The sequence below is a fragment of the Gymnodraco acuticeps genome, unplaced genomic scaffold (assembly GCF_902827175.1).
Source record: "Gymnodraco acuticeps unplaced genomic scaffold, fGymAcu1.1, whole genome shotgun sequence".
NCBI classification, from domain to species: Eukaryota; Metazoa; Chordata; class Actinopteri; order Perciformes; family Bathydraconidae; genus Gymnodraco; species Gymnodraco acuticeps.
This window is the reverse complement of record NW_022990341.1, coordinates 1,635,468-1,661,625: the sequence shown is the minus strand read 5'-3', so window position 1 is coordinate 1,661,625 and position 26,158 is coordinate 1,635,468. Positions and strand designations below refer to the sequence as shown.

The 26,158-nt window shown below is 40.4% G+C and overlaps 2 protein-coding genes across 2 annotated transcripts; both read left to right on the top strand.

Moving 5' to 3' along the window:
• The first annotated feature begins 9,028 nt into the window (after positions 1–9,028).
• Positions 9,029–24,658, top strand: LOC117550900 (cytochrome P450 2J2-like). Its single transcript, XM_034223482.1, has 9 exons — positions 9,029–9,434; positions 18,309–18,468; positions 20,515–20,664; positions 20,760–20,920; positions 21,078–21,254; positions 21,727–21,880; positions 21,980–22,167; positions 22,251–22,392; positions 23,388–24,658. Exons 1-9 carry the CDS (start codon positions 9,240–9,242, stop codon positions 23,567–23,569), a joined length of 1,509 nt encoding a protein of 502 aa, XP_034079373.1. The 5' UTR covers positions 9,029–9,239; the 3' UTR covers positions 23,570–24,658.
• On the top strand, positions 9,915–12,990 carry LOC117550901 (piggyBac transposable element-derived protein 4-like). Its single transcript, XM_034223483.1, has 3 exons — positions 9,915–10,653; positions 11,116–12,104; positions 12,380–12,990. Exons 2-3 carry the CDS (start codon positions 11,117–11,119, stop codon positions 12,850–12,852), a joined length of 1,461 nt encoding a protein of 486 aa, XP_034079374.1. The 5' UTR covers positions 9,915–10,653; position 11,116; the 3' UTR covers positions 12,853–12,990.
• Positions 24,659–26,158: the final 1,500 nt, after the last annotated feature.

The window sequence follows — 26,158 nt, the reverse complement described above, 5'->3', positions numbered from 1 at the left end:
CTCGCGTCTCTGCATTTTGGCCAAGTGTCGCACTGGAACACACCGCAAAGACTTCAGCCGACGGCCAAGAATCACGTACAAACTGTGCATGCGTGAGTGGCAATAACTCTCCTTACCAGCAGGCGGCGGTAGTGTGTATTCGTCATTCAAAAGAGGCAACAACCGGAAGACAGACTGCGTGATAACCGAGAGAAGAAGAACAGACTGGCGTCGGCCCGGCTGAAAAGACCCGACGGTGCGGGACACACCAATCGGAGTAGGGCGTGTCAACGATAGTGGGACACAGCATTCCCACTATCTGTTATGCTACGCACACAATTCTTTATTATTCCGCCGGGTTATTTTGCGCTACTTCTCCTCCCGCATTGAACATCGCAGAAACTCCGTTCAAACATCAAAACGTTCAGCTCGGTCGGGATTCGATGGCTTTTACTTTTATCATTCATAACTTTCATAATTCCAGAGATACATCCCATAATTCATCACATTTTTAACATGGAAGTCAATGGAGAAACTCTTCAGACTTTAACAATCTTCATGCAACTTCAACTGCTAACTGCTCCTTCTTCAACTGCTAACTGTTCCTTCATACTTTCACTCAGAAACCTCATTCCAACTTTAAAATGTTACACATCTTTCTGACATTATTCGTGTAACACAACTTTTAAATCTAGTTCTTACTTTTAGAGATATTAAACATTGTTCAGACCTTGGTAAAGAGGCCTTCTTCAGAGGTTCTTCAGTGCGTGATGTCACAGCTAGAGTGGAGGACAGATTTAATTTTGCCTTCATATTTTCTTTTAAACCTGCCATAATTCCCAAATCCTACATTCCTGAGACATAATTTTTCATGACAAACTTAGGAAAACATCTCGTAGCTTGAAAAATAAAAAAATTAAGCAAAAATAATTAAACAAAATGCTTCTTGAGGGCATGAAGTGACAACAACTTTCAACATGTCTCCATTAAACCCCATTGTAACTTCAGCCTCACCTTTCCCCACCACAGCAGCCGCACACCTTTTGTTAATCTGCCAAAAAGGCCACATTATTAACCCGAAAGTACACAAAAAGTACACTTCAGATGCTCAAGTTCCTTGACATGCTTCACACTTTGAAATGTCACCGATATCTGTTACGGTTCTTCAACAAAACGTTCACATGTAAAGGCCCTGACACACCAAGCAGTCACCAGAGTGACGCCTGCGTCTTGGCCAAGTGTCGCACTGGAACACACCGCAAAGACTTCAGCCGAGCACGTACGAACTGCGCATGCGTGAGCGGCAATAACTCTCCTTACCAGCAGGCGGCGGTAGTGTGTATTCATCATTCAAAAGAGGCAACAACCGGAAGACAGAAGAAGAACAGACTACGCTTTTAATTGAACTATTCACATCTTAAACTGCACTGTAACTTTTATCTTTTAATGTTTCTTTTATTATCTTTTCTTTTTAATGACTGATTTTAAATGCCATTTTCTTAATGTCTTTCGTTTTTTGTAAAGCACTTTGAATTGCCTTGTGTTGAAAGGTGCTATATAAATAAACTTGCCTTGCCTTGCCTTGCCTTACGTGATATAAACAAACAACAAATAGCGTGTGCGTTCCATTTTTACTCTCGTCTATCGAAAACATGTTTCGTGCGGTACTGGAGCTATCAGCCATTGGAGTGTTGCTTGTGGAAGACATTCTCAAGCAACCGTTTTGCTTCTCATGCACTGATTCGCTAGCTGAACAGCCAATCAGAGTGATTTCTTTGTCCGACTGCCTCTGGCCGACGCACAACCGAATCGGCCGTGCGTCGGTCATGAAAGGCCAAATAAGGCGTGTCACGGCCGACGGTGTGGGACACACCAAATTGAGTTTGGGCGACAGGGCACGCTTCGTCGTCCGACTAACGAAAACGGCCGATTTCGGCCTGGTGTATCAGGGCCTTAACAGGTTTATCTCTCATTCAGAACAATGAAAATGCTCTCCACTCACTGATCACCATGGAAACCTTTGATCTCTGGACACGTTGTTAGCTCAAATATAAACACCTCTGTCATGGAACACGATGATGTCATAACTCCAATTGACATAATTAGAGCAGCAGACTAATGACGTGGTCACTGGAGTTTAACAGACTGTCTCAGCCTATTATTTTCCGTCTGATGGAGACTTCATACTGACTTCAACATGTTCCGCATATTTTAGACATTATTGGTGATGTATGCTTTTAGTTCTAAAGTTTTCAGTTCAAATATTCTGCTGCTTTTTCATGCATTTAGACTTTTATTTTCTTGTTCTTATTTCACATTCAAGTCCCCTCTATTCATGAACCCTTTAAAGTACTCAGCCACACCACTTATATACCAGGTGCGACTGTTGCTATGTGAGTTAATCTTTCAAATACAAGGTTGCTTGTTTGATTCAAGCTCTTGTCAATATATCAAGGTATTTATCCCTAACATTTTATCAGCTAACTAATGACACACACTCAGAGGATCTTTATAAACGTTTTAAGTATTGCACATCTTTAAACATGACTCGTATAAATCACTTTTAAAACCAGCGATGCACGACTACACTGTCAGCTTTTCTAAAATAGAAACTTCAATGTTCACATCTTTCTAAATGATTTTACTTTTCAATGACCTACAAATAATCCTAATAATAATCCCATTTTCAATCTTCCAACTGTTCATATTTTTTGGTCAATTAACAAACCTGTTACAAATGTGTTGTTCAACCAATTTGAGCCTTTGCCACATTTGTTTGAATTATTTATATAATTCCTACATAATGGGGAAGCTTCCCCATTATGTACAAGTCTTTGACTAGAAAATATGTGAATTTCTAAATATTTAATGTCAATCCCTGGTTTTGGTTCTAGTATGTTCACTGTACTGTAGGTTATTTAGTGGGAATGCTGATACATTCGCTCTAGCAAAGAGTTAGTGAATATATCTTAATGGTAGTTAGCTTTAATTTTTCATGACATGCCAGTGGGTAAACTTGAAGTTTTTATTTAATTGCATTGTATTTAAGTGTGTTCACCAGTGGGCTCTACACGATGGCTGTGAGACCTCTCGTTTTTAAGGGTATTTTAGCTAAGCCTGGCTAATTTTCAAGTTGCAAATGTTGTGGAAATTCCACACTTAATTACCTTCTGGTAAGAAAAGAACAAATATCCAAGCTTAAACCAAAGTTGTGTTATTTAATAAAGAGTTATAGCATTTAACAGAGTCAATCATATTTCCAGCTGGAAATATGAATATGAAATAAGCAGGCCCTGCTCGTCAGACCCGGCGTCATCCAGGATTTGGGCCCACTGTTTTTAATCAGGGCTGAATAATTGTTTTATTATTATGTTCAGTGGCGGCGCCAGGGTATACTGGGGTAGGCTACAGCCATACCAAGAAATGGCTTAGCCCCACCATGAAAAATGATTTTAAAGTAAGCAAAATAAAGTCTGCCAACTCGCGCGGAGTAAATTGCACAGACAGCAGTAAATACCGAAGACTAAACGGTTTGAAAACTTTTGTCACGTATAGTGATCATCTTCTCAATAGAACATCTTTGATAATGTCTTCTGGCCAATCAGAATCACGATAACGACGTGGTGTTGTTGCAGGAAGTCCCGACGGAGAATACTTTTGCTGTAGTACATCTCTATATACATCGATACAACATTACGTGTTGATAGAAATCAACACATAATTAAATAAGACCCCACGGTTTGATGATTGATAGGTGTGTGGGCTGTCTTTCATTTTGATACACAGAACAATGGGGGTTATCCACAATGTAAAGTCATTCACAGTGGCCTGTGTTCGTCGTCCATAACATACGCCTGCCCATACCATAACCCCACCACCACCATGGGCCACTCGATTCACAACATTACCCTCCCTAACCCTACCCCTCACACCAGATACTGACTGGTTTTCGGACCCCCCCAATAAAGCAAAAATGCACGTTTCAGAGTGGCCTTTTATTGTGGCCAGCCTAAGGCACACCTGTGCAATAATCATGCTGTCTAATCAGCATCTTGATATGCCACACCTGTGAGGTGGGATGGATTATCTCGGCAAAGGAGAAGTGCTCACTATGACAGATTTTTTCAGATTTGTGAACAATATTTGAGATAAATGGTTATTTTGTGTATTTAGAAAATGTTTTAGATCTTCTGAAATGCTGTTGTGTTTTGTGAAATGCTGCGGCGTTTTGTGAAATGCTGTTGTGTTTTGTGAAATGCTGTGGCGTTTTGTGAAATGCTGTGGTGTTTTCTGAAATGCTGTGGTGTTTTCTGAAATGCTGTGGCGTTTTGTGAAATGCTGTAGTGTTTTGTGAAATGCTGTAGTGTTTTGTGAAATGCTGTAGTGTTTTGTGAAATGCTGTGGTGTTTTGTGAAATACTGTAGTGTCTTGCACTTCAGGGCCACCGTACCATATAATAGAAGAGTTACGACAACGGAAGTCCAAAAACGGTTATCGTCACGTGGTTCATGTAGAAGAGGATCGTTCCCCGGAAGTTCATGGCGGGCAATGTGAATGCATTGATAACAGGAGATAGAACTACGATTTTTGGTAATTATTAGTGAATAAAGGTTTTGATTTGCAAAATGTATACAACAAATCGATATGTGTATGTATTTACATCAATATGTTTTTAAAAATAAAATAGAATTTGCTAATATTAAGTGATAATATTAGGATTAGTGTGAACAACTAGTTTACATGTTAGGCTAACAGTGCCTTGGTTAAAGAGCCTGTTGCTGTTTATTTATAGCTTTGAATTCTTTAAAACCAATAGTATCTTCTTAAACTTGTATGGTAGTCAGGAGCATCACTTTCTAATGTTTATTGATATATTTAGAGGGAGGGGATCTAAAGTAATGCTTTAAAATTCAGATTAGATTAATGTCTACCATTTTTTTAAATTCATGGTAGTTTCAGTAACCATGGTAATTGAGGACACAAGTTATCTAAATGACTATTGTCATCTTTATGGCTTTCAGAAAGGACAGGAGACCGACAGGTGACTATCAAAGGACTAGCAGCAGCAGCAGCATGATGATGTTAAATGTGTTGTTTTAGGAACATCCATTGCAAATACATGGAATTCAATAAACATTGAATAGCATATCATGCAGTTTGTCTGTGCCTTTTCCTCCGTGTTGTCCTGGTTTGCTGTGCTGCCTCCTAGTCGCCACCATGGTTTGCTGTGCTGCCTCCTAGTCGCCACCATGGTTTGCTGTGCTGCCTGGGGATGCTCCAATCGCTCAGAGAAAGGAGTACGAATGTACAGCTTCCCCACTGACACAGAGCGGAGGAAGCAGGAGCAATTTCACGACCAACAGCAAAAAAATATGTGATTTATATACAAACACTGCATTTGCACTTTTTCACAAAACGAAAACCACACCATTGGGAAAGCTTAATGTTTTGTTTAATACAAAAAACAGGGACAGGCTTGAAAAACACAGAGTTGAGACTCAGGGTGCAGGGTGAGGGTCTCAGTGCAGGTATTCAGGCTCCATTGAATCCCCCTCTGGTTCTTGTGCTGAAAGAGGGAGTAACAGACAGGAGAACGGGTTATACACACCTATATAGCACACCTATTGGATGGGAAATTGCCTTGGGGAGATAAGGTGTGGTCTTTGTTCCCAACTGAAGTTATGGAACTTTATTATTTGTGAGTTTAACAAAGTATGACAAATGGCATCAGTAACAGATGTGATATGAATTTCTATAAAGTTGTCTCACATTCTTGGTCATATTTTATATACAGTATGTAATGAGTGTAACATGTCCAGTAAGTATAAAGTGTTTCCTAATACTGTGTATTCAACCACTATGGAATATGTATGTGGGCAGACAAGATTCAGACACAGTTGTTCTGTGTGTGAAGTAACCTCAAATCACTCTGCAGGCACATTTTGATGCAGACCAGTTTGTCAAGACTAGGCTGAGAGCAGAGGCTATACCCACCATCTTCGTGCATCGCCCTGTGGTCAAAAAGAGAAGGGCCCCTGCACCACGATTCACCCCGGGACCTGTATCTACAAAGCCCATAGCTCATGATCACAGCGATAGTGTGAAAGGTGACACAGGTATAATAAGTATGAACTCTTAGTAACAAAAGTAATATTTCTTATTTTTAAGTGGTATAATATTTTAAATGTTCGAACATTTACAGTGCCATGTCTTCTACTTACATTAGTCTCAAAGATTGAGGGAAGAAGGGAAGGGATCACTGCCCTCCACCTGCCAGAGGAGCGCAAACAACAAAAACAAGCAAGGTGTCCCGTCATGTACCTGGAAGTTTGGGTTGGCCAAATGGAGTAAGAGAGGGACTTGAAAAACCTTGGTGGCTGTCTACTCATGTTGTTACAGTTGTCTTGGTTACAGCTCTCAAGTTTTTTTTTGTGCCATTTCCACATCTTTAGAAAATATAAAAAATTGAAGTGAAATCAACCTCGTCTCTGGAGAACAAACTTTGATTTCTCTGTCTTGTGAGTTTGCAGTCTTGCTCCTCCACCTGTAACATCACTGCCCCTCCACCTGCCATACAGTAGGTTACTAACAAGATTACTTATATAATACAGTGATAGAATACATGTTTAGTATGCTTACTTATATAAAACAGTCGTATTAAACTTACCTTGTGTTTTCACACTCACTTAAGTTCCTCTCCCTTTGCCATCAATCCAAAATCAGCTGAGCTGCAACATTATACAGGCAGGTAATAATCAACATAATCACAAGGACACAATATGGCTCTGCTAAAAACACTCACTCTTACACGCACCAAAGTTATATTTATCTAATATTTAACTCCCTCCACCCCCGCATACAATCCCGTTTAGAAGCCCCTCTTCTCTAATTCAACAACGTTGGACCAAATAGACATTAAGAGAACGGAATTTACAATTAAAAGGCTGTTCAACGTGTGTTGCTAACTTGCTTCGGTATCCTAGCTTGATCTGTTATCTGTAAACGTTCCCTAAATCTACTAATTTAGGGATAATCCACTGACATCCTTTAATACACATGTTCAATTGAATCAGATGTACTGATAATATCCGCAATATAAATCTTTAAACTTCTTCTTACCTTTAAAAGTCCGTCACGAACGGTTATTATGCTGCAACTCTACCGCTCTGCTAGCCTTGGCGCTAACTTCCGGGGAACGAATGAGAGGCTCCACGATCCGCCATTGCTGTAAAAAAGTGGTCCATTGGAGTGAACGGAGATGTCATAACTCTTCTATTATACGGCTCTGGTCCGAACATATCTGGTACTGACACCGGCTCTCTCACAAACTCCTGCTCTGTGCGCAAGCAGACCGCTGCACACGCTCTCTGCCTCGCTCAATCTCTCTCTCTCCCTTTCTCTCCATCGCTCAACCTCACCCCACCTCTCCACCCTGTGTGCGCTCAAGTTTGCCTGCGTGCTTGCCCAAGTTGGCACAGCGTTACAAATGTGCCACAAAACCAACCAATGGATGAAGCCTATAATAAGACCGTCAACAGCCTTATGGCAACCTAAACCCCCTTGACAAATCTCGAGATTTCCCGGGAAATGTAAGTTTCGGGATGGGCCGGCCATGGTACATCAAATGCCCGCCCAGAGACGTATGTCTGCCGCCGGGTCTGGCACTCGTAGCACCAGGATCTGACCCCGTTCCACCTAAAAGCAATGTCATTTATACAGATGAGACACAGGAAGGAAGACAATCCACATTACAGTCCCAAGAAGGGTGGGGGGCAGACAGAAGGGTAAGCAGTGTGTTAATTACAACCCTAACATCCATCTGCTAATTGCCTGACAATGGTCAGGGTGACACCCTTCTGTCTGAGAACATATTAAAACTATATGTATACATTCCCAGCACAGCAAACATGTGTTGTAGGAGCTATACAATCAGCTGTGGTCTAGAGAGAATAATCAGTTAGGTAACAAACGTACAGCAACACAATATTCATATTAAAGGCAATAAAGATATTTTATACTTGCAAGTATGACGTCTCCTCCAAAAGAGAACGTACTGGTCTGAGTGAAACAGGCTCTCTTTATAAGAGGACATCAAAGCAGATTTACATTACAACAACATTCTGGGAGGCCAGCTGTTACGGAGCGTCCACACTACAGCTTCAAAAAAAGCTTGGAGCTGGGCGTGTCTGAAGCTTGGGGATTTTATTCAAGCAACGCGACCAACAACCAATCACATGTATCTCCCGCCCCCGACATACAAAGCAAAAACCCCCGGGGATTTTATGGGAGCAATATATATATATAAACTCCCAAAACAGGCGAAAACCTACCAGTTTCACCCACTGTCTCTGCTACCTCCCTCCATGCCTGGTTCCTCCGGTTTGTATCCCGGTAGGTGAAGAGGGTCTGGTCATACAAAACCGGGTGATTTGCTACGGCGATAATTAGTTTCTCCTCCATCTTTTTTTGAAATATAGAAATGAACCGCGGGATATCTCTCCCAGCTTAGACGCGGTTTGATTGGCTACGGCTTGATCTGTCAGATTTTCCGAAACGGGATTTGATTGGCTGGCGCTGGCTACTCCGGCGTTCTGACGGCGGAGACCGACCGCTATGCTACCCACAATTCAGTTCGGCGAAAAAAAGCGGCAACGTGACGTCACCCCATTCAAAGTGAATGGGCAGATTGAAGCTGTCGACGCTGTCGACGCTGTAGTGTGGACGGGCCGTTACCCCCTCTGGCACTGTATGCAAAACCATCACAAACAAGACAATGGGATATACCCCTCAGACACATATGCAAACACCTCACCCCCTAAACACGTCTGTTGATCGTGGGATTACATGTTCTGACTTAATTATTCAACATTAGGTGGGGTATTCATCTTTTCTCTTGTGCAAAAACCCTGGGTGAATAGAGGATAAGTAGCCTACAAAGGATTAAACTGTTACACAATACAAAATCATGATAAAGGTCACGTAGTTCTTTCAAAGAAACTCATTGTGATGTCACAAAATGTGTGTCAAATGCAGTGGTTTAAAAGGTACATTCTTCACTTAAGTGCAAGATCTGAGCACTTCTCCACCTCAAATGTGCTTTCAACCTGTGTTTCACCGGAAATGACACCGCCTCTTTTGGTCAGGAATCAAACAGCCAACCAGTCCCCTAAAGAGGTGTAGCCTGCATGATGTCTCTTTGATACAACTCTGAAGCGAATACAACCAAACCCGAGTGGTTCCAGAAGCTGTTAATTGTAAGGATGGATCTATCCTGGGCTTTCTCCGTGTGTCTGGACAGCCGCAGCCTGCTCCTCTTCACCCTGGTCCTCCTGCTGGTGGCCCTGGGTCTGAGGTCCCGTCGGCCCAGAAGCTTTCCTCCAGGCCCCTGGGCTCTTCCTCTGGTGGGGAATATGCTCTCTCTTGACTTCAACAATCTCCACAACGACATGACCAAGGTAGGATTGCAATCCGTTTATGTTTATTACAGAGGAAAAAAACAGATAACAGTCATTAACCTTTAGTTGTTTTTTTAAGGTTAGATCAGGGTTGCCAACTTTGGGTACCTGCATGGCTGGAGTGAGATTTTGATATCATGGGTTTAATTACACATATGCGCACTAAATGACTGCTATCGTGTCAGCAGCGGGACCTTAGCATATATATAGGATGCATATACAATATATACAAATACACAATATTGGACACAGACTATAAAGGGCACACAGTTTCATTTACTAATGAAAGTCAAACACGTTTCCATTATATATTGTCCAAATATATTAATTAACACAGTCTCACTCTCATATACTCTTTGACTCTATTTTGGTCTAGTAGAACAATAAGCAGCAGACCTTTACTTTTTTATCATTTCTACTGGATCTTAGATCTGCGCATGCGCAATACGGGTCGGGGATTGACCAACCGGCTCCCACTGCTCTGCTGTCTGTTAACGTTGTTAACCCTTTGATACACAACATGGGTCAAAAGTGACCCGACAGGGTTTTAACCCTTTGATACACAACATGGGTCAAAAGTGACCCGACAGGGTTTTAACCCTTTGATACACAACATGGGTCAAAAGTGACCCGACAGGGTTTTAATTGTAAATATCTTTGCAATAAATTCATTTTACCATTCAGAATTCCAGGAATTCCTCAAGTAACTTGTTTTTGATCATCACAAATTCTTATTTTACTTTTTACTTTTTTAATTTTTTAATAAAAATCATTTTTGTACGACCCCTCTAAAACACAACATGGGTCAAAAATGACCCGCATTCATTTCCTATGTTATTTCATGCATGGCTGTGTTTCTTTGCTATATCTTTTAAAATCTATGTATTTAACCATTTAATATTGCAAAGTATTCATTAAATATCTTGTTTTTGATGACCATAAATCATTTTTTTTTCATTTTCTCTGTCTATATTTTGGAACTAAAATAGGTTTTGTATCACTACATCAAGTTTCCACACATGGGTCAGAAATGACCCGTGCAAGTGTGAATTTGATAGGAACCTTTGATTTATAAAATGTGTGCAGTTAGGAACATTTTTACTGTGGACAACTTTTCACTTGTCAGAATATGGCGCTGGTCAGAACTAAACAACTGGACAACATTTCACATTCCACTCTTGTCAGAAGGAAACAGGCTGCGTCTTCAGATCTGATTCATGTAAGTCTTGTTTTACAATTGTTTTACCTAAGATAACTGCACATAACATTTGAACATTATCCTTACCTGTTGGGAAAGAGAAATATTACATTAGCATATTCTATTCTAGCTAGCATTACATTAGCATATTCTATTCTAGCTAGCTAATGTTAGCTTGTGTTAGCTAGGTCCATTCTAGATCGTGGTCGCTAATATTAGCTAATGCATACATGCCAACTCTCTTGCCAGATCATGTATGAAATGTAATCATGTCTTACACAATAAATACGCTATACTATTTTCAACCCATTTGTCAATCTGGAAATACATACATAATAATAAATAAATACATTTAAATACAGTCATATAAAGGTATAAGCTAATGTCAGCTAGGGCAACAAAATAAAACTTGAATTAGAAAAGTGTACTGTATAATTTATCAACTGATGTTGTAAATATTATTTTGATTTTCTTCATCCACAGTATGGCTCGTCACACTCATTCACGTTTCACGGCTGAAATGGTCATCGAGATGTTACATCAAGAACAGGATAAGGAAGATGGAGCAATCCTTGATTCTGACTCTGAGTCTGACCTCTCTGATGATGACGTAGACTATGTGCCACAGGGTCAAGCTGAAGTTGCTGGTGATGAAGAAGACTCCTTGGACGAGCTAGAAGACTCGTCTGATGAGTCCTCTGAAGAGGAAACTCAGACCCAGGCCAATAGGCTAAGTAAAAAGGGGTCTTACTGGAATGAGCAACCCCCCACTCAAGGCAGAGCAAGAACCCATAACATCCTGAGGAGGTGTCCAGGACCCGTATCTGGTTCAACAATCATTTCACCAAAAGATGCCTGGGAGTTGTTCTTTAGTGATAACATCATAGAGGAGTTTTTAAGATGTACTAACTTAGAGGGACGAAGAGCCGCAGCAACAAAAGGAAAAGAGTGGAGATGCCTCGACAAAGTGGAATTCACGGCATTTATTGGTTTGACCCTCCTTGCAGGGGGGGACAAGAGCTGGGATGTGGCCTTGCGGGAGCTCTTTCTGGATCCCCTGCAAAATCCGATGTATAAAGCCACCATGGGGTTCCACAGATATGAGGATATCCGCCGCCTCATACGGTTTGATGATAAGAGGACTAGGGCTGTTAGACTGGAAACAGACCACATGGCTGCATTCAGATATGTGTGGGACTGTTTCCTGGCCAATTGCAAGAAAGTGTTCGTCCCCAGTGATTGTGTCACTATAGATGAGCAGCTTGTGCCATTCCGTGGAAGGTGCAAGTTCTTACAATACATGCCAAGCAAGCCAGCAAAATATGGGATCAAAATCTTTTGGATGTGCGATGCAAGGGCCCATTATGCATTCAATGGCATGATCTATACAGGGCGACAGCCAGGAGAGGATGTTCAGAGGAACCTTGGCGAGAATATTGTCCAACAGTTGTCCAGCGGAATAAGACACACAGGTGAATATAGAATACAGAGTATACATACAGTGAATATACTCTTGAAGTTCTAGCACAATATCTAGATCACTTTTCCACTCTCTCATAGTGTCTATTTCATTTTGTATTACCATTGTGAGAAATTGATTAATTTATAAGCATAGAATGGAATAAAATACAATGCAGTACTCCATAATAATAATAATCAATATTCCATCAGGTTTATTTTAATGTTAGAATTTAGAGAATTACATGTTGACTAAATTGACCATTAATGTTTTTTGTTCTGTTCATAGGTCGCAACATAACCATGGATAACTTCTTTACCAGCATTCCTTTGGCTGAGAAGCTCCTAGAGAAGAACCTTACGCTTGTGGGGACTCTTCGCCAGAACAAGCCAGACATACCACCTGTCATGAAGCCAAACAAACTGAGAGAGAAGTACAGCTCCAAATTTGGATTCTGTGGCAACATGACAATGGTGAGCTATGTCCCGAAAAAGGGGAAGGCTGTTGTGCTGCTAAGCACAATGCATGATGACACAGCAGTGGATGACCAGAGTGTTAAGAGGAAGCCAGAAGTGATCCAATATTACAACCACACAAAATCAGGAGTGGACACAATGGATCAAATGGTTCGCACGTACACCTGCAAGCGGAGAACACGGAGGTGGCCCATGGTGCTCTGGCACAATGTGCTGGATGTTGCCACCCTCAACGCCTTCACCAGACACTGCACAACACCCTGGTTACATGGGTGGTGTGACTAATGCACGGCAGCTCTTCATAAAGGAGCTGGGCAAAGAGCTGGTCATGCCACACATGAGAAGACGCTAACACTAACAGTTCAAAAAGTTCAAAATTAATTTTATCAGTTGTACGGTGTATGCTATGTGTGAGTGTGACAAAGTGACAAATAAACATTTCAAATATTAATTGTGTTATTCTTTGGTCCAAATCACTGCTAAAATGTTTTTTGACAAAATCATTATTATAGTATGTCTTTTTTTTTTTTAAATACCACACTTGCATACATGGGTCATTTTCGACCCATGTCTGTAAACTTGATGTAATATTATAAAAACTATTTTTAATGTAATAATTAACGAAGGAGAAACAAAAGTAATGATTTAGTGTTTTCAAAAACAAGATATTTAATGAATATTTTGAATATTTAATGATGAAATAAGTTGATTTAGAAAAATATAGCAGAGAAACACTCAACCATGCATTAAATAACACTGTAAGTCAATACGGGTCATTTTTTACCCATGTTGTGTCTTAGAGGAGGTTTCCATAGCTTGTGTATCAGAGGGTTAAGAGTGGTGGGGGCGGGGAGGGAGCGGATCGACAGCTTGAGCAGCTGTCAACTCAACATTGTAAATAACCAACTAAAAACGATAGCCGGTTCATCTTGTTTTTGGCGTGAGAATAGTTTGGGCAGCGTGAGAGCGTGAGATTGAGAGTGAAAGCGTGTGTGATTGATTGATTGATTGAAAAGTTTATTAACAGCTTGTATATTGGGTACAGTACAGTACAGCTCAAAACATACAATTGTTAAGGGGATGCAGACCAGAGAAAGACTTTTGTCTTGTTTACATCAGGGTCCCCCATTTCCAATTCATCATGTCATTTAAGACATATAAGACATATTTGACATACAGATGGCTTATTTACAATTTACATACAGGTGGTTTTTTACATACAGATTGCTTATTTACAATTTTCATTTTAGATTTCGTTCTAATACATCCTAACCGGACATTTAAGACATACCAAGTCTACAGATATACAGTTAGTAACAGAGTCTAAAATGCGAGTATATACATAGATGGGGGGGGGGGGGAAGCTGTCCATTGAACGACAGGTTGAGATTTGTACCATTACCGGGGCCAGTTTTGCAATGCTCTCCCCCGAAGGTGCTCTTTAAGAGAGGTTTTGAAGGTAAGTATAGTTTTACTTTCCTTTACAGTTGTGGGAAGAGCGTTCCACCTTGATGTGGCATAATTGCGAAACGTGTATTCCCCCTTTTTGTGCCAAATCTGGGTTTCACATGATTTGTGGAGCTCCCTCTGGTGTTATGATCATGGTATTCCTTGACCTTTGGGAAGAATTTTGACATGTACATGGGTACCATAGAGGTGTAGTGGATCTTGTAGACCAGTCCCATTGCAAGTAGCTGTACTCTGTCGTCTACTCTAAGCCATCCTAGGTTGTCAAAGTGGGCAGAGGTGAGGTGGGTTCTAGATGAAAGGTCAAGCAGTAGTCTGACCAGTTTATTTTGCGATGTTTGAAGTTTTATTTTTAGCGCCTTGGAGGTGCTATGGTACCATGACGTGCAAGCATAGTCATAGTACCCTTGAATGAGTGCTCCTGCCAGAGTTTTCAGGGTGTTTTTGTTAACCAGAGAGGAGATCCGGTATAGGAATCACGCCAGATGCGTGAGAGTTGGCAACCCTGCGGTTAGATGTAATGCTGCGTTCACACCGGACGCGATGCGATGTTTGGGGGCGGCGCGATTACATGTAAAGTCAATGCAGAGACGCGATCAGACGCGAATTCGCTCCGACGGCGCGCATGAAGCGGTGGACGCGGCGCGAATCACGCGATTGAGGCGATTGAAGGGGGCCGCGTCAAACGCGAGAGTTCAATTTTTTCAACTCGAATTCACGTGACGCGTTCTCGCGGAAGCCAATCAGCGGTGAGGATCTCAGCCTGCCGTCACTGACGTTCAACCAGAAAACATCAGCCATTAGCTGTTAGCAGTTAGCACACAGAGATCACAGCTCCTCATATCTGTTCAGAAACTGTACAAAAGTTAAACAAGAACAAACCACAGACTGTCTGTGTCATGGCGAATACAGTCGCTGGTTTATTTATGTCTGTAGGCCGTTCTTATGAGTGTGGCGTGAGCATATACAACGTTAGCTTAGCCTGGTTGACCCAATCTCCATTCAGAAAACAAGCATTTTAAAAGGTTTTTCGCCTGCCGTCTTGTCTGCAGACTTGTCAAGCATTAATTCATGATTTTTACTAACCGGTATCAGTATGTTGTTACGTCGGCATCATTTAGAAACGTGTATTATAATTTAATCACGGTAAAATATGTTCATTTTGTTGTAGTTGTAGCTCCCGAGCTAGCGCGTCTTGTTTGAATGATGCGAGTAAACTCATCTGGCAGCCGCGGTGAAACTCGAGCGACTAGAGCGATGCGATAGGAGCGTTTAGAGCGAAGCGAATATTCGCATCGCGTCCGGTGTGAACGTAGCATTAGACAGACATTTACGGTACGTCCACACAGCAGCGTTAAAAAAATCTTCCAACGCATCTGCCCATTCACTTTGAATGGGGTGACGTCACTTTTCCTCACTTTTCGCCGAACTGCATTGTGGGAAGCAAAACGGAGATTTCCAGGCATCTCAGGATTCAAAAGTTTAGCAATGTTCAACGTTTGAATCTTCTGAAGCTTTCGGTGGAAGCGTTAGCCAATCAAATCATATGCCAATACAAGCTCTAGCCAATCAAACCGCTGCTTGTGTGTCAGGGGCGGGAGATTCATGTGATTGGTTGTTGGTCGAGCTTCAGACACGCCCGCCGGTAAGCTTTTTCCAAAGCCGCTGTGTGGACGTCCCTCTACTCCGGTTCAGTTTCACAGACGCTATCTACAGGGTTTCACTTAGGGATCATCAACAAATGATCGTTCTAATGACTAGAAAACAATGTAAAACCTCCATAGTGAAATGACCATATTAGTAAAAAGATATGCTCATGATTTTGATAAATATGTCTTGTGCATCCTTCGCGTCGAAAGGAGCCAGTTGAGGTGGTTCGGGCGTCTAGATCAGTGGTTCTCAAACTTTTTTCAATAATGTACCCCCTTTGAAATTTTTTTTTAGCCAAGTACCCCCTGATCAGCGCAAACACAATTCGTTAAGGAAAATGCTTATAAAGAGGTAGCCTACAGTACAGCGCTGCACCATCGGTGTCTGATTTATTAAAACAACAACCTTGTAACTGAGAAACACTCCATCACTAAATTCATGGCAAACCAATTTTAACATCAAGCAATAACACTAAGACGACATTAGTTGCATTGAACTGATCTTTTTAATAAGTTGTACAATGTAGTGAGATACATGTGCTTCACTGAGGATCTTTGTCATTCTGACAGGGAGGCAAACTGCAGTTATAACACAGTTTTGAAATATGTGTAACTCTGTTCATATAAAACCCACACTGCTCAAACTTCCTTACTTTTCCTAAAATTGGTATATCTATTTATTTATTTATTTTTGGGGCGTGGGGAATGAAGAGAAAAAATATATGAGCATTTTATGAGCATGGGATTTTGACCCGGCCCTCCTATAAACATATGCATAATGCTGCGCTATACTTTGCAGCCACACGCCGTTGCCAAGCAACGCTTATTGTTTAGGTCCATTGATAAGCAGGCAGTCATATCATTAGCTAGAACTAGCTAGATCTGATAGATTTGGACATAAACGCGAGTGAAGTCTAACCGGACGCGAGAGAGAGATCAGATATCAGATCAGCTGCTGCTGACGGAGAACACGCAGCTCTGCATGATCACAGCTCCGTCCGCTGTGACGGACCGTTGAGTGGAGCAAAATACACTAAGAGTTAGACCTAACACACTTAGCTAGTTTATCTACTCTGGAACTAGCTAAACTAGTTATACATATATTTATTCTTTCCTGTCGGGTCACTTATTACAGGTTCAGCGAGCTGCACGAGACTGACGGGCTGTCAGGAGAGGGAGAGGAAAAGAGAGCACCCTGTTTATTGTTCCCATTTTATTATCCAGAATTACTGTAAACCTTTGAATAAAGTAGTTAATCTACTATTAGTAGTTTGTTTAAATGCATTACTTATGTTTTTTTCTTTCTCATTAACATAAAATAAATCTCACGTACCCCCTGCAGTACTCCAACGTACCCCTAGGGGTCCGCGTACCCCCATTTGAGAACCACTGGTCTAGGGGGGTGTTCCAGGCATGTCCAGCTGGGAAGAGACCGAGGGGTAGACCTAGGACCAGGTGGAGGGATTATATATCTTCGCTGGCCTGGGAGCGCCTTGGGATCCCCCAGTCAGAGCTGGTTGATGGGGTCAGGGAAAAGAAAGTGTGGGGCTCTCTGCTGGAACTGCTACCCCCGCGACCCGACCACGGATAAGCGGGAGAAGATGGATGGATGGATGGATGTCTTATGCATATAATTATATCATTCACTTTTTTGATTACTGATGTAATGATTTTCTTTTACAAAGATATTGAAGTTTTTTCAATATCTTCTATGTCTTGAAAATCCATTTCAGATATTATTACTACAATGTACTCGGACACACGTTTTTTAAATGATATTTTAGTGCATCTTCTCTATTTTATACATATTGTTATGAAGTTGTTTTCTTTTTTATAAACTATGGGATTCTTTCAATAGCTTCCATGGCACATGACAGTAAATGGAGCATTGTATACACTAAACAAAAGGACACACCTGTTTTATCGTGTTTTAGTCCCGCTTCTATTTTCGATAAATATTTCTATGAACCTTTTCTTCTTGAAGATATTCATATGAAATAGAAGTTTGACTGAAATACAATAAAAATACATGTGCCCCTCTAACCTAATCTAATCTAGAAAATATATCTCAATTAAATTGAGCTGATTTTTATAAAAGTATTAGAGGCGGTTTGAAATCCAATAAAGACAATACAGTGCAATACAATACAATTGGGCATTGACGTGGCGTCATTATGATAAGGAAGCTATGAGAAATATAAATAGCTTTGAATAGTTTTTCAGCACTGAAATCCAATATAAAGGGGTGTGTCCTGCTCCAGTGTAATAATGCAATGCTGCATTGTTTTTGGATTCATTAAGTCAGAGGATATGGAAGCTTTTGAGAAAAATCAAGACTTTTCAATGTAAAACTGCAGAATTTTACTGACAATAATCGTATAAAATAGAACCACTAAAATCTAATAAAAAGAGGTTTGTCCTACTTGTCCAATGTAGTAATACGATGCTGTATTGTATTTCTCACTGGGTCACCTGACATTAAAGCTTTTGAAAAACAAATAAACACTCAAAAGTCATTGTAATGTTATTTATGTATTTCTCCTGTCTTTGGGCATTTTCAAAAAATTCAAGGTAAAAGCTTCCTATTTGCTTTCCTCCCACTCACTTGTGTTCTCCCTCCCACAGTTGGCAGAGCAGTATGGGAACGTGTACAGCCTGAAGATGGGCCATGTGTGGACGGTGGTGTTGAACGGCTTCAGCACTCTGCAGGAGGGTCTCAGCAAAGGAGATCACATGAGCGACCGCCCTGCTTTCCCCATCCATACTGATGTGTTGCCTGATCTAGGTAAAGCACTTTTTCTATCCTTGTAGGAGGGAGGTTACCTACCTCATCAATTATTTTACGTGTACTAATAATTAGGGCCGGGACTTTAACGCGTTAATTAAGATTAATTAATTACACAAAAATTAACGCGTTAAAAAAATTAACGCATTTTAATCGCACTTATTTTTGCACCGCGGAACGTTTCTCACTGGATGAGTTTCAGGCGTACCGATTATACTGGAGCACCAACTAACGTTCATGACTTCAGACAACAACAAACCACAGTGAACAACAGTGGGAAATGTTGTTTTAAAAAACGGACGGATGGAAGCTTCGATAAGAGCACGGTTGTGTGCAAATTATGCAAAAAGGAATTCGCATATCACCGCAGCACATCAAGCCTCAAGTATCACCTCAATGCAAAACATATAGCAGCTAGCGTGGAAGCTAGCGTGGACGTTAGCCTCTTTTATCGCGTTCACACCATACAGTCTATGGTTCACACCAAAAAGAGCCGGTACTAAAATTAGTTCATGAGAACCTTTTTACCCCCACGAAAGTCCCTGCTAGAGAGCAGAGAGCTGCTAGAGAGCAGGGACTTTCGAACGGCTCTCTTGTGAGAAAAGAGCTATATTTCTGATTGGCTGGGCGGATTGCAAACCACGCCCCGTAAAACTCCCAAAAAGTTTGGTGAAGCCGCCATTTTATTATCCTCGCATTAGCATTATTAGCATTAGCATTAGCCCAGCGCAGAAACGCAGAGAGACTAACTTATGGCAACACAAAATAAAACATGGGAGCGGTGGAGATGAGGAGGTGTCGGCGTTCTGGCGATTTACTCGGAAGGCTTCAGTAGAAGCTGCTGGGACTCCCAGCAGCTTCTACTGAAGCCAGTCCCCAACTCCGGGGACTTCGGGCCGGGGACTTTGGGCGGCAGTATACGCCGTGAAGTGGTTTGCGGCCTGCCAGTAAACCCAAAGCAGAAGAAGAAGAAGTGACGTCAGCGGCTTCATTTGTTCTCATGAACTAAGTTCTCATGAACCTTTGTGGGAAAAGTACTGCGGTGTGAATGCGCCTAATGGTATACTAAAATCCATGTGAAAAAAATTGCTTCTCACTGTTCTCAGGTCAAATATTTATATGCGATTAAAAATGCGATTAATTTCGATTAATTCATTACAAAGCCTCTAATTAATTAGATTAATTTTTGTAATCGAGTCCCGGCCCTACTAATAATACGTAACAATATTTACACGGATGCTTTCATTATCAGTTAGCAGCGGTGTGGTTCATATTTTTACAATTTTTTGATTTTTACATTGCCTTTTTAGAGAGAAATCAAGTCATAGATTTGATTAGAACTTACTGATAATTAATTAATAATCCTAACATCTGATGTATTTACAGTACATTAAAACATTCATTTGACACTTATAACATTACTTTGCAAGGTACGCACAACCAAAATCAGTCTGTAAAAGCAGAATTTGAACACTGTTTCTGTGCTTCTACAATATTTTATTTACTGTTCGCAGAAGTTTTATTATACTCATAAGACTGTTAAACACCTGAACTTTTGAAAGAACATCGATAACATTCATCTGTTTGCAACTTATATATATCGATATTCCAATTACTTGTAGACTATTCTGCACTATTTCTATTATATTATATTTTTACTTGCACTATTGTATCTGTTTTATTGTGTTGCGCTGTTGGAGGAGCCTGGGACCTAAGATTTGCATTGTCATAACTACACTGTAGTTACTGTATGCACACATGACAATAAAAGCCTTGAATCATGGTGTGTGAAGAATAGTGACAGGCAATTATTTTGATCATACATTTGATGTCCCAATATTGCAAATTGTGGGACATCATATTGTGAAAGTTTTAAAATATGTTGTTGATTATAAAAACTACGGTTAATCATGTGTTTTTATTTGTTAATTTGGATATAAACTTAAAGATGCGTTTACTTCTACATACAGACTGTTTTTATGTGTCTCACTTATGTCACAAGCTGCATTTCTAAAGTTTTTATCTAAATTCACTTTTTCTCATCAGGTATTGTTTTTGCTAGTGGATATTCGTGGAAGCAACAAAGGCAGTTTGCCCTCTCCACTCTCAAATACTTTGGTGTTGGCAAGAAATCACATGAATCTTCCATACTGGAGGAATTTAGGTACATGTCCAAAGAAATCGCTAGTCATAAAGGTAAAGTGTACACATGTCTAAAGGTATTGAGAATACAGAAAAAAGCCTATTACTGATCACACTTTTCATTTTGATATGTTTGATCAACTGTCCAGGCAAACCCTTCAATCTACAGTTTTTAATGAAGAACGCCGTCTCCAACATCATCTGCTCCCTGATCTTTGGCCATCGCTTTGACTACAAGGATGAGAAGTTTCTGCAGTTGATAACGTTGTTGGACAAAGGGGTCCAGATTGAAGGATCCATTTGGGCACAGGTACATCCTTTCAAAACTATTTCAATCTTACTTCAGTGTACTGGTCTTGTTCCTGCATCTGGACACTCTTTTAAGTCTCTGATAGAGTTGAGTGTTTGCTCTTTGATACACATTTGCTCTAAGTCTTATTTACACTGTATGATAATGATATCAACAGCTGTACAACTCCTTTCCTGTGCTGATGAGGCGTTTGCCGGGGCCACACCACACTCTTCAAAAGGGTTATCGTGATATAATGGACTTCATAAAAACAGAAATTAATAAGCACAGGGAAGACTGGAACCCCTCTGATCCTCGAGACTTCATTGACTGTTTCCTGACTGAGATTCAGAAGGTTAGTGGACAAACTACGAGCAAATCAACCAGATACTAGCTGAATTGATAATATTTGTTTTGTTTTGCCTTATATGATTGTAAACCCAGATGCTGAATTGACAGTTTTTAGGGTTTCCTTAAGGCTGTGGGAAATCGTCATTGTGATTTTTAAAAATAAATTGACAACATAAAAGAAAATACAATCATTAGAAGCACTCTTAGTTGGACTTAATATTATTCAAATGTAAGTTAAAATCCAAAAAACGAAAAGGATTGCTATTTAGCATTTCAATGTAAAAACTGTAGTAAAACAATTATATATATTTATGAGAAATATAAATTAAAATGAATGGGCTCTCTTTGATATAATGACAATTAGGTAATCATTGTTTAATAATCCATTTCTTTCCCTGCCTTCCCCCCACACTAGACATTTGTTTGTAAACTGTACCTCTAAATTGACATCACAAGTGCATTTTCAAAATGTTCAGCATCAGGACAAGAGGGATGATGAGCTAGACGCTTGTTTTGATGAAGGCAACCTGGTGAAGTGTTCGTTTGATCTGTTCGGAGCTGGCACTGAGACCACCTCCATCACCCTGCGCTGGGGTGTGCTCTACATGGCAAAGTACACCGAGATTCAGGGTATGAGCTCACACATGAGGACAAGAAATCATCATAAGTTATATTGGCTCGTGTGTCTTGTCTTCCATTCATTCTCTCCTTGGCTCTCCTGTTGCACAGAGAAGGTCCAGGAGGAGATAGACAGCGTGATTGGACAGTCCAGAGAGCCGTCCATGGAAGATCGTCCAAACATGCCCTACACTGACGCCGTCATACACGAGATCCAGAGAATTGGAAACGTAGTTCCTTTCAACCTGCCTCATGTGACCAACAAGGACGTTCAGATAGGAGGCTACACAATCCCAAAGGTCAGTTCTCTAATTCAATATTTACGCAAATTGAACAACTATGTTGCATCTTCATAAATTACCATTATGGTTCCAATCACCAGGGAGTTATAGTAGTGCCCAACCTGACCTCGGTGCTGTTTGACAAGAATGAGTGGGAGACGCCCAACACCTTCAACCCAGGACACTTTCTGAACAAGGAGGGGAAGTTTGTGCAGCGAGCTGCTTTCATCCCTTTCTCTGTGGGCAAGTACCTTTTCTAATATTATATAGTGATGGTGCAGATAACCAAATCAGTGGTTGACTTTGATACACTGGAATCCTTTTAAGTAATATATTGTTTGTTATTATATAACATAGGTATTCAAGTTTAAGTTAAAGTTTCAAATATGGCCAGGTGAATATTAGGTGTAAATATTTCTTCTCAGATTAAATGTTTGTGTTTAATTCATAAAGATTGGCTTTTCCTGTCGAAAACAATCAAAAGTAGGCCTACATCCTGCAATGAACGCATAACAGGAACAAAAATTGGCGTTTACTGCACTGATTAAAGGTGGGGTATGTAATTTATTTCAGAAACACTTTTTGTTATATTCCATGGAATGCTCTTAACATCTCGATAGCAATGAATACATGAAATGCTTTGACAATAAATACATTAAAAAATTCATGACCAATCATTTTCACGGCCCGGCTAAAATAACTGGATGGCCTAGCTGCCTGTCAGCCTTCCATCTGGGCAAAACTTACCTCGTGCCCTCATTGGTCATGTGCCCGTTCGTGTGTGTTGGAGGAGGGGCTCTGTAAGGAAGTCTGAAGGAAGGGGCAGTTTTTCCGGTTGTGTATTTTCAAATTCTTGCACACTCGAGCTGGTTTCTCCAAAATTACCTACCCCACCCTTAAGCTCTGAAAACCTATAACACTGTCCCTGACTGTTGTGTCTGGCTATCGACAGTTAGTTTGGTTGGACAGTTGTGTTTGTTAAGCTGGAGTGAAATCACTTGATTCAATTTATTAGACTTTTTGATAAATGTCGGTAGATGCAAAAATATTTTTTACATGTGTAAATGTATAAATGTTAGTAATACTCCCTAAAGCCTGTTAACAAACCTTCATGTTTAATGTCGGTGAGGCAATTTTAAGTAAAACTGAATCGTCTCAGGTGAAGATAGCTCAGATGATAAATTGTTTCTTTTTTTTACTTATGTATTTGCATTTCTCTGATTATGTTTTTGCCGCAGGTAAACGGGTGTGTCTCGGGGAGAACCTGGCCAGGATAGAGCTCTTCCTCCTCTTCACCTCCTTCCTGCAGCGCTTCACCTTCTCCATGCCTCCGGGTGTGGAGGCTGTGTTCAAGCCCCGTGTCAGCATCTTCCTCTCACCCCAACCCTACCAAATCTGTGCCACTTTACGTGAAGAGTGACACACCTCATCAACACAATTTCCAGAAATATTAGAAAATATTCATTTATAAATATTTCTTGGAGCAGAAAAATACGACAGCGACGATGTAATTGCTAATGTTTAGGATAGATGTTGCCTATCTACATTGCACGTCCAGCAGAATTAGAGCTTTATTAGCATTCATTGGTATTTTCAATTTCAGACCAATATACACCCTTGCTTTGGTCTCTAACAACTTACCTTAAAACATATGGATGTATCGCTTAGTTGTGGTCTGCCATTTGATTATTTTCGGGTTAGGTGGAGGTTTAAGATAACAACAAAAACTGTATAATCAGGGATTCAGGGTCTCTGTAGACCGTGTTGTTTCTTTTGAATAAATGTCTTATATACTGTAATTGTACGAGGAGACGCATTAAATATTGTTGTGGGTCTGCAAGGTCTTTATTGTTAATTGTGCCTTGTCCCCTGGGGTTTCTTAAAGGCACGCATGGATTTGTATGACATTTAAAAAAAACAATATAATACAACTTTTTATAGTAACATCTGTAAAACCCTAAAGGAGGAAATCTCCCACGACATCTGGAGCTTCTGAATCAAAGAAGGTCATACTAAGGCCTCTTACATAAGACATAAAGAAATGCAATAGGCTAAACAAGGTCACCAAACTGGGTGCTAGGTAAGAGGGCAGATATCAGGACAACACGGTGATAAGAATAAAAAAGTCAGCCACACTGCAGTTCTGTTATATTGTGAGTATTTTAGTCAGAAATGATGTAAGCTTGGTCAGAAATTACCCTATCCTGTCATTCACACAGCTATTCTACTAGAAAAATGTATGTTTGTTTCAGTTTAACTTTATTGGAAATATTCCTGTGAACTCTTTGACTACAGTATCACACAGACAGTCCTTATTATTTGACAATCAGTGACAACCTGACTGTAAAAAGTGTTCTTAATATTGTCACCATTTCAAGAAGTTTTATTACTTTCAGCTGCCATACACATAAATGACAAATAATGAATCCATTGCAAATTTTATAGACTTATAAATATGTGCTCATGAAATTTTAAATATAGTGGTGATTAAATAAACTCGTTGTTACAGTGATGTCCCCCTTTTTATTTTAACATAACAGCTGAGAGAAGCCACAACACCCTCTCATTCATCCAATTTCAGTTTTTGTGTGTTACCCAAACTGTTGTCTGTGTTTACAACATGGCTCCTCAGCCCTTCCTCCCTGGACACTGTGTTTTGTAGCCCACCATGTAGGCCTGCAGGTACACACGAGCCTGGTTCAGCCTGGAAACACAAACACAAAACATTTAATATTATTTTAAATACTCACGGATCTAACTTCACCTTTAGTTATTTTTAAAGAGGACATACAATGCTCATTTTCAAGTTGATATTAGTATTTATTTAGTGCCTCTACTGTGACATGTTTACATTCTTTAATGTTCAAAAAGCTCTTTATTTTTCTCATACTGCCTGTGCTGCAGCACCTCTTTTCACCCTTTGTCTGAACCCAGAGCCCAGTCTGCTCTGATTGGTTAGCTGGCCGGCTCTGTTGTGATTGGTCAACCGCTTGGAGATGTCCCGCCCCTTAGCCTATCACTTACGATGTTTTGGAGCGCTAACCAATAGATGCAAAAGTGTTACATACTGATGTTACTATGTTACAGAAGTAAACAAAGGAGTCCAATGGAGGCGTTTCAGGCAGGGGGGGGGGGGGGAACTGTGTGGGAGAGAAACTCCCCACTTTTTTGCTTTTTCAGAACAATCACATGCACAAAAAACCCTAATAACACACTTCAGAAAAGGGAAAACCCCAAAAAGCATGATAGCGCCTCTTTAAAATAATGGTCAACACATGCTGCTACTACCTTTGTATTTCATAAGGCAATTATGTTTCATTCTGACAATAAATAACTATTAACTGATTGAATTAGTGATAGAAGTAGTGATCTAAATATGAACATCGATAGCTCCACCATCTTCAACTTTATGAACTACCTAATCAAGATCTAGAGCAGTGGTTCTCAACTGGTCAGGCCTCGGGACCCACTTTTTTCTTTGTCAATACATCGCGACCCGAAATGTTGAACCACTCAAATCTATTCAACAAAAAATCGTGCTATATATACGCTTTTCAGCATACAATATTAATTAAAGTGAAGTACAGTGCATATATCCCTTCACAGAACTAAAGTATGCTTTAAAAAAAGGTTTAATGAGATGATGGAATCAAAGCTTAAAGGTGGGGTAGGTAATTTTGGAGAAACCAGCTCGAGTGAGCTAGAATTTGAAAATACACAGCCAGAACAAATCTGCCAGTTCCTTACAGAGCCCCTCCTCCAACACACATGAACGCGCACATGACCAATGAGGGCACGAGGTAAGTTTGTGCACAGATGGAAGGCTGACAGGCAGGTAGGCCATCCAGTTATTTTAGCCGGGCCGGCTAAAATGATTGGTCCACAGATGACATTTTTTTATGGATTTTTTGTCAAAGCACTTTAAGATATTCATTGCTATCGGGATGTTAAGAGCATTTCATGGAATATAACAAAAAGTGTATCTCGAGCCGGTTTCTCAAACTTACCT